Source organism: Cicer arietinum, chromosome 2 (genome assembly GCF_000331145.2).
Source record: "Cicer arietinum cultivar CDC Frontier isolate Library 1 chromosome 2, Cicar.CDCFrontier_v2.0, whole genome shotgun sequence".
In the NCBI taxonomy this organism is placed as follows: domain Eukaryota; kingdom Viridiplantae; phylum Streptophyta; class Magnoliopsida; order Fabales; family Fabaceae; genus Cicer; species Cicer arietinum.
Genome location: NC_021161.2, coordinates 2,997,481 through 3,008,850, shown reverse-complemented (window position 1 = coordinate 3,008,850; position 11,370 = coordinate 2,997,481). Strand labels below are relative to the sequence as shown.

Here is an 11,370-nt window from a genome sequence, read left to right as displayed (position 1 = left end):
TTATTTTTTTTTTTTTTTTTAAACGCTGTAAATTAATTATTTGAAATGAAAAGTGCTTTTTAGCTTTTTATGGCACTTTTTTTAAAAAGCGCTGTCTTTTATCTTTGTACCCAAAATTATTTTTGATCCAAAATCACTTCACAATCAGTAGAACAGAACATATTACAGACAATCAGTAGAACAGAACATATTATAGACAATCAGTTCACACAATCAATAGAACATAAATCAGAACTCTGTAACTTTTTTAACATATATGTAACTCTGTAATTTACAACCTAAGTAACTACATTCAGATACATATATACAACCTAATTTACAACCTAATTACCTACATTCAGATCCATTATATAATAACTAACAGATCCATTATATGCATATATTGTGTCCTATGATCATTTACATATAATAACTAACAGAATATACATTATATGCACTAGCTACCATATAATATTCAGATCCCTTGCCCAGCAGCAAGCTATTTCCCAGAAAATCAAATAATTTTCATGTCAAGCACGTACTGACACCATTCTTCCTTTAATTCCATCAGATCTTCCTCAGAATATGATGGACTGGAATTGGCAAAGTACTGCAATATAAAAATTGAACATATTATATTAAGTTAGTATCAAATATATAGATAATTTATATATGAAAATCATATAATGCAAATACCGTACCGTTTCTGGGATAATAGTTTTATTCTTCTCAACAATCTCCTTCATGAATCTCAATATGTAGTACCCACAGTCGATGTTATTTGTTTGACGAGGGCACTTTATTGAGATCCATGTAATGTTATTAGACTTCTGCTTCGACACTTTAGCACCTCTTTGAGCTCGATAAACTTTTAAGGCACTATCGAATGAATAAATGTGATTATTAGAGCATGAATATTTATATATATATATATAAATATATATATGTAAGAAATAAATGAATATTACTTACGTGTCGAGCATATTCTTTATTCCGGGGTGATTGGTGTAATCGCCGTGCACGGGATCCAAATAGTATATCACTTCAGAGACCGCATTGATTGCAAATAGCACCCAATGTGCCCTACAACAACAAATAATTGGTTAAGCAATTTTGTTTATAGACAACTAATAAACTAAATTCTCATCAATTAAAAAAGATAAAATTACGTACCCTGAATTATATGGTGCCAAGAACAATTTATCACTTTCTTTATTTCTTAAAAACATATCTACAATGTAGTGCTTTACATTGTCTGGATCGAGTTTGAACATCGACATCTTATGCGGAGACAAGAATGAGTATTTATTTGACAGTTTTCTCGTGCACACGACATTCTCGTACACAACAGTTGCTAGTATCCTAGAATATGAAATCTCATCTAATACTCATAATTCAGCTGCTTCACTAGAAAAGCTTCCATTATTCAAAACTGTTCTCCCAGCACTTAATGACACTTCTTTTGCAACAAAGTTCGCCAACAAACTCCGTAGCCTAGATAGTGCTCAATTTCCTGCTAACGTTCGTGCTCAGTAAGTACAAATAAGGAATGTAGAATCAAACAATTAACCTGGATAATTTGTTTCTTGTTTATTGACCTGTATGTACAATCAAACAATTAATTATGTATTCTCATCTAATAGCACAAGTAGGTGGGAAGATTTTTCTCCATCAAATTATATCTAATATTTCATTTTTCCTATATCAAATTATATATAATTTTTTCGTTTTCTAAGATTGTTGGATTTCTTGTTAAAAAAAAAAGTGGGAGAATTTTAAAATGTGATTATCAATTATTGATCTAGATCACAGTAAAATACTGAAGGCACTTACTTAGATTGGTTTTATAATTAATATCAATATTGGACTCCTCGATGACTTTGCAGAGCTTTCCCTGAGAAGACGTCGAAATGGCCTGAAGAGCTTAAAATTAAATATGTATTAGTATAAATGACTTTGCAGAGCTTTCCCTGAGAAGACGTCGAAATGGCCTGAAGAGCTTAAAATTAAATATGTATTAGTATAAATGTAAGCAATTAACAACTAAGTTGCTTCTGAATTTTTATACTTCTAACTAATGAGTAATAACATAACCTATATACCAAATTCACTCAAGACACATAACACAACATAAGGAATAAGAATATGTTGTTTTTCATCAAGCATCATCTTAATATTAAAATATAGTATTATAGCATACTCAAAATTTCAAAGATTAACTCAAGACACATACCACAAAATAAGGAATAAGAATTTATTGTTTTTCATCCAGCATCATCTTAATATTAAAAAAATAGTACTATAGCATACTCAAAATTTCAAAGCAAGAAAGAAAGCTACCTGTCGCGAGCTCATAAAAGATGAAAAGTGGCCTCAGTGGAGTTGAACTATAAGTTTGTTAATAATAGAAGTAACACGTGTAGATACACAATTTCCCAAAAACAATTCAGAAAACTATTGTAAACATGATAGCAAGAACTTATTATTAGCATCCAACATTAAACAAACTGTAGCACCTTGTAGCAAGATATAGTAGGATATAAATGGCTCCTACATGGTTGTACTATATGTAAGCAAGCAACAAGGACAAATACCTTAAAATAGTTTTCAAATATAGATTTTCTAACTATCAAAGAAATCGAATACAAAATCGTAGATAAATGATGTTAAATCCATTGTCTTTCGTATACATATAAAACTAGTTAAATCACGACAATATTCCAAATTCGCATAAAAGCTATTTTTATCAATCTAAAAAGCTCATATAAATGCAGAAAATTATTCTACTTTACAAAATTACTATTTCTATGAGAATAAAGGAAATGGATTTCGGAAATCAAGAAGCAATTTAAAATACTAAATGATTTGAAAATTATTCAATAGTTGTATAAAAAAATAAGTCGAAAGCACAAAGTTATAGCATTAGACCTTAATGTAAGTAGATAGCAACAATTAGTAACACTTCAAGAGAATGATTATCAAAACAATTCAACCACAAACTCATAGAGCCACATACATATACATGCTAATGATTACCGATCCTTCAAAAAAAAAAAAGAATAATCATTACAAACAACTAAACTAAAATATAGCCATAAGTAAAAAGCCACAATTATCTTTTATTTTCATCGATCAATCAAAACATAACACATAAAGTATATAATATACTACGTTGTTCTGATATTCAAAGCTTCAAAGACACTTTCTAAGCTATTTGAAAAGTTCATAGTACAAGATTGTGAGTCAATGACGAAGATGCAAATATGACGGAGATGTCAAAGAGGTGCACCAAAAAGCAACAAATATAAAGTCAAATGAAAAATAAGTTGATTCAAATATGAGAAGAGATAAAAACTAATATAATGCATATATACAATAGATAGGAAAAATATAAAATATGCAGCTACAATAAGTAATAACACAAGCAATAAATTCCAACAAATTATCTGGTTAACATAGTGACAACATACAACAATTATGTTGTGCACAAAATGGTTTAATGGGTTTGGATCTAAGCAATAACTCATTCAATGAGAGGACAATTCTTGATTTTTCTTGCTTTTCATCATTGAAGACATTATATCTTCAAAGTCTCAATATTAATAATTTCGGTAATGTCCCAAAAATATTGAGACTCACATATGATATCAGTAGTGTCTCAATATTAATGATACCTATCAATTGTTAGAGTTTAGGTGTAACTCTTGCAGTTGACACATATTCTTATAGTAATTTGGTACCCTCCCTTGGAGTTCACTATCTGAGAGATCAAGATATTGAAGAAAAATCATATTTTCAAAGTCATATGAAAGATCAAGATGTGTGAGAACTTTGCTAACATTAATCACCCATAGCAAAATGTAAGAGGTTAAACTATTATGCCCGAGATAGAGAGATTTCAACGAAATGGAAATATTCAAATGGGAAATAGATTTATGAGTGATTTGATGGAGTCCGCAACTGTGTAAATGAAGTTCAGTTAGAGAAGAAATTTTGCTTATTGATGACAACCAATCAACGACAAGAGCGAGATTCACATATGGTAGAAGATAACTCAAATTAGACATGTGAAAAAGCCATTCAAAATCATTTGCAATCATATTATTATAAGCAAGGTTAAGAGTTTGCAAATTAGAAAGGTTGTTCAAACTAGGAGGAATGACACTAATCAGATTAATACCACCAAAATCCAACTCTATCAAAAGACCAAATGAACCAATACATTTTGGAATATTTCCTTCTAAGTTATTATAACTAAGATTTAAAGAAGTTAGATGTTACAACTGTTGTTTTTGAAATTCGAAAACCTTTGAAAACAATTTATACCACCGAAAGTATTACTGGGTTGAGTCGCGGACTAGGTCGCTCTCTTTAAGACGTTTCGAGGCACTGCCCAAAATTGTGCAAGACAGACTATCAACCATGAAGTCTCCAGGATAAAACAGCCTAGATACTCTGTATCGGAGTTCTACTGCACTGTAGAAAACCGTTCTAGAATTACACCCTCAATATGGCAGTCTTACGACTGACACTCGTAATATGGCAGTCTCATGACTGACACTCGTAATATGGCACAATGACCACTCGAAAAGGAAGAAAGAGATGAAGCAGTAAGAAGGGGGATAAGAGAGAAAAGCCTCAGATGCGGAGAGCTTTTGGTGTGATTTTCCAACTGAGAATAACCATCTATTTATAGAGGAAAATAGCAACTGGATCTGAGAAATCCATGGATCACCAGAACGTGCGCTCCAAGCCCCCAAAACGTGCGCCCCAAACTCAGGAAGTTGACTCTGACTTTTGACCAGACATTGACCGGGGCAAATCAGACGCACGAATTCAGGGAGGAAGACTGGATCAAATATGACTAGGTGGAGGACATTTACGTAATTAACGTTTCAATTAGAGATAGAACGCAAGTAATCAGTTAATTAATTTTCAGGCAAAATAATAATACACGCCAAAGCCAAGCCAAGCCGGCCCGGACGGACGGACGGACGGCGGCGCGCGCGCGTGTGGTGGTAAATATTGCTTGCGTTCTCCATCCTTCACAAAATTGGGGTGCCCCTTGGGGCCCATCCCAAGTTCATTACCTCCACCTTATATACCCTACTAGTGTGTGGTATCCCTCCAATGTGGGACTTCTCAATTTTTTTTCAATTCACAACAACACTAGCTCTCATAAATGCCATCATTATTTCCAATGCATTTTTCATTAAAGGCATCATCATTTCCAACAATCCCCCACTTGAATTTAAAAAAGGATTCTAGAATAGCGTCAGACGCTTCAATAAGATTGTGCATAAACAAAGGTGTCTTTCGACTTGAACCTTTGCATAGCGAGTAGGATTCAGATTCAACAAGAGTAACCGTAGTTTTGAACTCTATCTCTGACATCAAACCCACACACAACCTTTTCATTAGGTGTATTCTAAAAAGCCCGTGCATTTAGGGCCCTGCACGTGTATCCCAGTCTAGTGAACGCTCTAGGAATTCTGCCTCGAAATTCCATAGGAAGCGGCCCCCACTTCCACATTCACGTAGGTGAGTCTATCAAGAGTACTCCTGTAGCCACTAGGTACCCCACTCCATATAGAGTATAGATCTCATTAAGAGTTTCTATTATCTCATCCTTTTATCGCTTCAGGAATCATGCTTCTTATATAAAACATAGCATGTTCATCTCATATCACTATGACTTGTTATTACCCATTGAACTTAATTCTTGGGATCTCCAGTCTTTTAGGTCGGGTTACCATCATAAGTGACTCATTGATCTATAGGAAATTGTCCCATCCTTTTGGATGTATTTTGGACTTTCTCTCTAGTTAATCCTTTCGTCAAAGGATCACCTAAATTTTTATCAGTGTGTACACGATCCACAATAACAGCTCCTTTAGAAAGTAATTCTCTAACTGTGTTGTGCTTACGGCGTATTTGTCGTCTCTTACCGTTATAATAACGATTCTCGGACTTTCTAGAGAAAATTCTTTAGTTTTATGCCTAAGAGAATTTTTAAAATCTTTCCAAGCAGGGGGTAGTTTGTCAATAATAACCGCAATATGAAATTGTTCATCTAGGGACATACCTTCAGAGATAATCTCGTGAGCTATTTTCTGGATTTCATGAGACTGAGCTTCCACTGATCTGTCATCTGTCATCTGATATTTGAGGTAGCGGCTAACAGCGTACTTCTTGAATCCAGCTTCCTCAGTATCATATTTCTTCTTTAAAGCATCTCAAACATGTTTAGTAGTATTGCTGTCGGAGCTGTAGTAATCATACAGATCATCAGCAAGTCCATTAAGAATATAATTCTTACATAAGTAATCATCATTTTCCCATTGGGTTAATTCAGCAACTATTTTATCCTTTTCAAATCGTCCACCTTCTTCTGGCACAACAGGAATGTCATCCTTCAAAACGTTGGCAAGCTTTTTCGTGGTTAGAAAAAACAACATCTTTTGTTGCCATCGTTTGAAGTGACTTCCCTCAAACCGAAATGGTTTGTTATGGTCAGAAGCAGAAGAACCTGACCCAGTAATTTCGTCGGCAGACATGGCGGTTGGAAAACGTCTTAAAATTGTTGTTTTTGAAATTCGAAAACCTTTGAAAACAATTTATGCCACCGAAAGTATTACTGGGTTGAGTCGCGGACTAGGTCGCTCTCTTTAAGACGTTTCGAGGCACTGCCCAAAATTATGCAAGGCAGATTATCAACCATGAAGTCTCCAGGATAAAACAACTCAGATACTCTGTATCAGAGTTCTACTGCACTGTAGAAAACCGTTCTAGAATTACACCCTCAATATGGCAGTCTTACGACTGACACTCGTAATATGGCAGTCTCACGACTGACACTCGTAATATGGAACAATGACCACTCGAAAAGGAAGAAGGAGATGAAGCAGTAAGAAGGGGGAGAAGAGAGAAAAGCCTCAAATGCGGAGAGTTTTTGGTGTGATTGTCCAATTGAGGAGAACCCTCTACTTATAGAGGAAAATCACAACTAGATCTGAGAAATCCATGGATCACCAGAACGTGCGCTCCAAGTAGTGCTCTCAGAAACGTGCGCTCCAAGCCCCCAAAACGTGCGCCCCAAACTCAGGGAGTTGACTCTGACTTTTGACCGGACAGCTAGGAAACGTGAGACCAAAGATTGAATTCAGGGAGGAAGACTGGATCAGATATGACCAGGTGGAGGGAATTTACGTAATTAACGTTTCAATTAGAGATAGAACGCAAGTAATCAGTTAATTAATTAAAAAATGATTAATTAATTTTCAAGCAAAATAATAATACACCACAAAGCCAAGCAAAGCCAAGCCGGGCCGGATGGATGGCGGCGCGCGCGTGGTGGTCAATATTGCTTGCGTTCTCCCTCCTTCACAAAATTGGGGTGCCCCTTGGGGCCCATCCCAAGTTCATTACCTCCACCTTATATACCCTACTAGTGTGTGGTATCCCTCTAATGTGGGACTTCTCAATTTTTTTTCAATTCACAACAACACTAGCTCTCATAAATGCCATCATTATTTTCAATGCATTTTTCATTAAAGGCATCATCATTTCCAACAACAATTCACATATTGAAGAATCTAACTTACCTCAATATAAATCATAGATCTTCAAACTAAGAACATGATGAGTTCACTAGTACATTTTAACCTTGTTACATCGTCGATATTAGATCGGTTGTTATACATCCAATGTAACAAATAAAATAGTGGCAAATTTATTGTTATAGTAAACTTTGTTTGTTGAATATGTTCTAATTGAAATGTTCTAATATGCATATTAAAAAAACACTAAAAAATAAAACAATGAAAAATTTGTTATTATTACGATTTTTGTTAGATCTATTATATTTAGACCGTTCTAACAAGCATTTAAAAAAAATTCTCCTGAATTAACCTAAAAAAAATAAAAATAAAACGTGCGCCAACACATTCTTCATCGCACGCGAGTTCATGCTTCAGCACTATCTCATCCTTTAACCCTTTAGCGCTTTCATCTTCAACCTTCGGCCTTCATCCTTCAATGCAAAATCATCATTCATCCTTCAACACGAATTGGATGAACTTCATCCATTTTTCTCGCATCCTAATTCTCCGTCACCGCGACTCAAATTCATAACCGCTCTGATGACGGAGGACAACTCCAATCTCGCCGCCGCCACCAGTGATTCGTCCAAACCTCCGTCCTCTTTCGTTAAAAAAGTCGACCGTCAAATTTTCACCGTCGAGCTCCGACATAGAGAGACCATAATAGTATCGTGGAAGAAACTTGTTAAAGATGCCAATAAGGTCAACAATGGATCATTTTCCCCTACCGAGCAACTTCCGAAATTGAACCCTGCGCTCGACTCGCTCTTGTGAGTTGCGTGATTTAATGGCTATGTTCGAGTAATGCGTGGTTTACACCGATTGTTATTTTTCACTGATCGTAGCAAATCGAAGCTTTACCGTTTCGACAAGGATGGAAATCAGTGGAAGGAGAGAGGTGTTGGTACTGTTAAGTTCTTGAAACATAAGGCTACTGGTAAAGTTAGGCTTCTCATGAGGCAATCCAAAACCCTCAAGATATGCACCAATCATCTCAGTATGTGATTTCTTCTTTCATTTTTTGCTAAATCTTTGTTTTGTAATTTTGATTTTGAGATTTTTATTGTTCTCTCGATTATGTTACACTTTTGGCTACAATGAATGTCCAAGATCATGCTGGAATCTTGCGGATGGCATGCTAGGGATTTTGCTGATGGTGAACTTAAGGATGAATTTTTCTGCATTTGTTTTTCATCTATTGAAAGTAAGCACAAGTTTTCAAGTTGCATTCTGCAGATGGATTTGTTGACATGCTCTGCTATTATGTTTGGTGTTTTCATAGTTAGTTTTATTAGCTTTATTTAGATCAATTTTGTGATTCACTCTTAGATAAAGTTGGTTGGTATAATTTTAGATATCTTGGAATTATCTGTCACCAGTTGGCTACTATTAATTGATTTGCCAATTTCTGTTTTGTAATTGATATGGTGACAATGTTGATCTATGAAGTTCCTCTGTTGTGGTGTGTAATTCTTGTATGTTTGATCTGTTCCCTCAATTTGAACTCTTAATGATCTAAGCACAATGCATTGTCCTGCACCTAGTGTCTCCCTGAAACACAAGCATTTGTGTATTTGTTTCACACTAACATTGAACTTGGATAACCATGATAAGATGTCCACAACAAGAATTCATTGAATTTGTGAGGGCCAAAAGCCCTCACAAAGGGGGGAAGCAACCACAAAAGAGATATTTGTGGCGACTTTAGGCAGCCACAAATAAGGTGGTCACAAACCTTTGTGACGGCCAAAACGGCCACAAAATTTAAAATTTTCGTTCTCATTTGTGAGGGCAAAAGCCGCCACAAAGTCCTCTTTTGTGAGGGCTTAGGCCACCACAAATTTCTCCTTTTGTGAGGGCTTAGGCCGCCACAAATGTCTCCCTTTGTGAGGGCTTAGGCCGCCACAAATGATGAAGAATTAAAAAATAAATATTTTGTGAGGGCTTTGGCCGCCACAAAAGTTTCACTTTATTAAAAAAATGATTTTATTAAATTCAAAATTAATATTAAAAATTGATATTATATATAAATTATTATCAATATAAATTTAAAATTTAAAATATAATATTTAAATTTAAATTAAATTTAAATGAAATATATTATATATAATAAACTAATATCAATATAAATTTAAAATATAATATTACAATTTAATTAAAATTTAAATTAAATTTAAAATATAATATTTAAATTAAAATTAAAGTAAAATTAAATTTAAATTTAAATTTAAATTTAAAAATTAAAATAAATATTATATATAAAAATATAATATTAATATTAATTAAAGTAATTACTACCAAACCAAATAAAACATTCCAAAATTAATAAATCATGTCTTACAAACCAAAAATTAAACACACCATAATTAAATAGTACAAGATATAATGTGTTCATACAAACCAAAAATAAAATTAAAAAATTATTCAAGTACATCATTAATCATCGTAATAATTCCTCTGATCAATCGCTCCACTCCCTCCATCATTATTTGGTGGAATATTACCCAACGACAGAAGCCCCTCAAAAGTATTATTAATTTGTGTTGGAGGAGACATTATGATTTGAAATTCGATTTCATCTTCAACTACACCACCACTAGTCGAAGAATGAGTCATAGCTGATTGAGGTTGATTTAAATCTGGTCTAGCCACCTGTTGGCGTAGTTGATCGATATGGAGTTTGATCTTGTTGAGGTTGAGGAAGTTGATGTAAATATAATAAATTATTATTAAGAATATAATTATATAAACCAAAAAAAATATATTAAAAAGCATTATATATAAATTTGAACATACTTTATATGTCAATTAGGGGAGCATTTGCAAACAATATAATAAATTATTATCAAGATTATAATTATATAAACCAAAATAAAATTTTAAATAATGTTTAATGAAATTTTTCATAAAATAACTCCTTATATATAAATAAAAATAAAGATTGTTAAAGTATATAATTTTTTTGTAGGAACTCAACTACAACTCTTTTTAATAACTAATAACAAATATTAATATCATCAATTTTAATAATGTTTTTTTAAAAAATAGTTATATTAAAATCAATAGGTTATACATGTGCTTCAAATTTTTATTTATCATATATTATGTAAACAACATAATTTCTATAATTTTTATTTATCTTATATTATGTAAACAACATAATTTCTATAATAATATTTCGAATGACGAGCTTTTTATATATTTTAAAAATAATATAAATATATTTATAATATCACAGATTTTACTAATCTATATTTAAAATGTATAAAATACTAACTTGATGTCGGGTAGTGTCTGACTTGAAGCTTTCACAGAGTTGAGAACTCTTCGAAGTAAACACTATATCACCATTGTCAAAATAAAAATTCAATAATATTCATTAAATAAATAACTTCAAATCAAAAATAAAATTAAAAAACTAAATATATAATATAAAAGTTACCAAAATTCAAGATAGTAAAGAACAACCTTGGAGAAATAATTTTTGTAGAGAGAATGTAGAGAGAAAATTTAGAAAGAAAGTCTAGAGACAAGGTAGAAGTGAAAAATGATAAGAGGAGTGAAGTGATATTTATAGAAAATTATTGATCTTTTGTGGCGGCTTTAACGGTAAGAAAATAAAGAATTTGTGGCGGTCTGGACGACCACAAATTGCAACGGATCAATGGGCATTTGTGGCGGCCTTTGCCCTCACAAAGTGCAACAGACCAATGATTTTGTGGTGGTCTGGGCGGCCACAAATGGCTTGCCTTTGTGGCGGCCTTTACCCTCACAAAGGGTTGATTTTGTG

General features: G+C 33.3%; 2 protein-coding genes across 6 annotated transcripts in view; one reads left to right on the top strand and one right to left on the bottom strand.

The window, feature by feature from the left end:
- Positions 1-219: 219 nt before the first annotated feature.
- Positions 220-4,154, bottom strand: LOC140919479 (probable ubiquitin-like-specific protease 2B). 2 transcript variants are annotated; one of them, XM_073365545.1, is made up of 5 exons: positions 1,813-4,154; positions 1,153-1,577; positions 952-1,062; positions 681-858; positions 220-589 (listed from the first exon to the last, which is right to left on the bottom strand). In XM_073365545.1, exons 2-5 carry the CDS (start codon positions 1,257-1,259, stop codon positions 494-496), a joined length of 492 nt encoding a protein of 163 aa, XP_073221646.1. In that variant the 5' UTR covers positions 1,260-1,577; positions 1,813-4,154; the 3' UTR covers positions 220-493. The 2 variants fall into 2 exon arrangements, with proteins under 2 accessions (XP_073221646.1, XP_073221645.1); XM_073365544.1 differs by having other exon boundaries at positions 1,153-1,492.
- Positions 4,155-7,900: 3,746 nt separating this feature from the next.
- Positions 7,901-11,370, top strand: part of LOC101505051 (ran-binding protein 1 homolog a-like) — a 6,907-nt gene continuing 3,437 nt past the window's right edge. For 3 of the 4 annotated variants that reach the window (XR_012161868.1, XR_003473326.2, XM_004507220.4), the window contains exon 1: positions 7,901-8,784. Coding sequence is in view for 2 of the 4 variants with exons in the window: in XM_004507220.4 (XP_004507277.1) it covers positions 8,682-8,784 (103 nt within the window). In the remaining 2 variants the exon portion in view is untranslated. The remainder of the gene's footprint in view (positions 8,785-11,370) is intronic. The other variant, XM_027335532.2, reaches the window with a different exon arrangement.

What these genes read in the sequence shown, in the direction of transcription:
- LOC140919479 (XM_073365545.1), bottom strand. Translation starts at nt 1,259, where the DNA reads ATGTCGATGTTCAAACTCGATCCAGACAATGTAAAGCACTACATTGTA. An exon ending in ATAAAGAATATGCTCGACAC is followed by an intron (nt 859 to 951) that starts GTAAGTAATATT and finishes TTCATTCGATAG; the next exon opens with TGCCTTAAAAGTTTATCGAG. An exon ending in AAACTATTATCCCAGAAACG is followed by an intron (nt 590 to 680) that starts GTACGGTATTTG and finishes TTTATATTGCAG; the next exon opens with TACTTTGCCAATTCCAGTCC.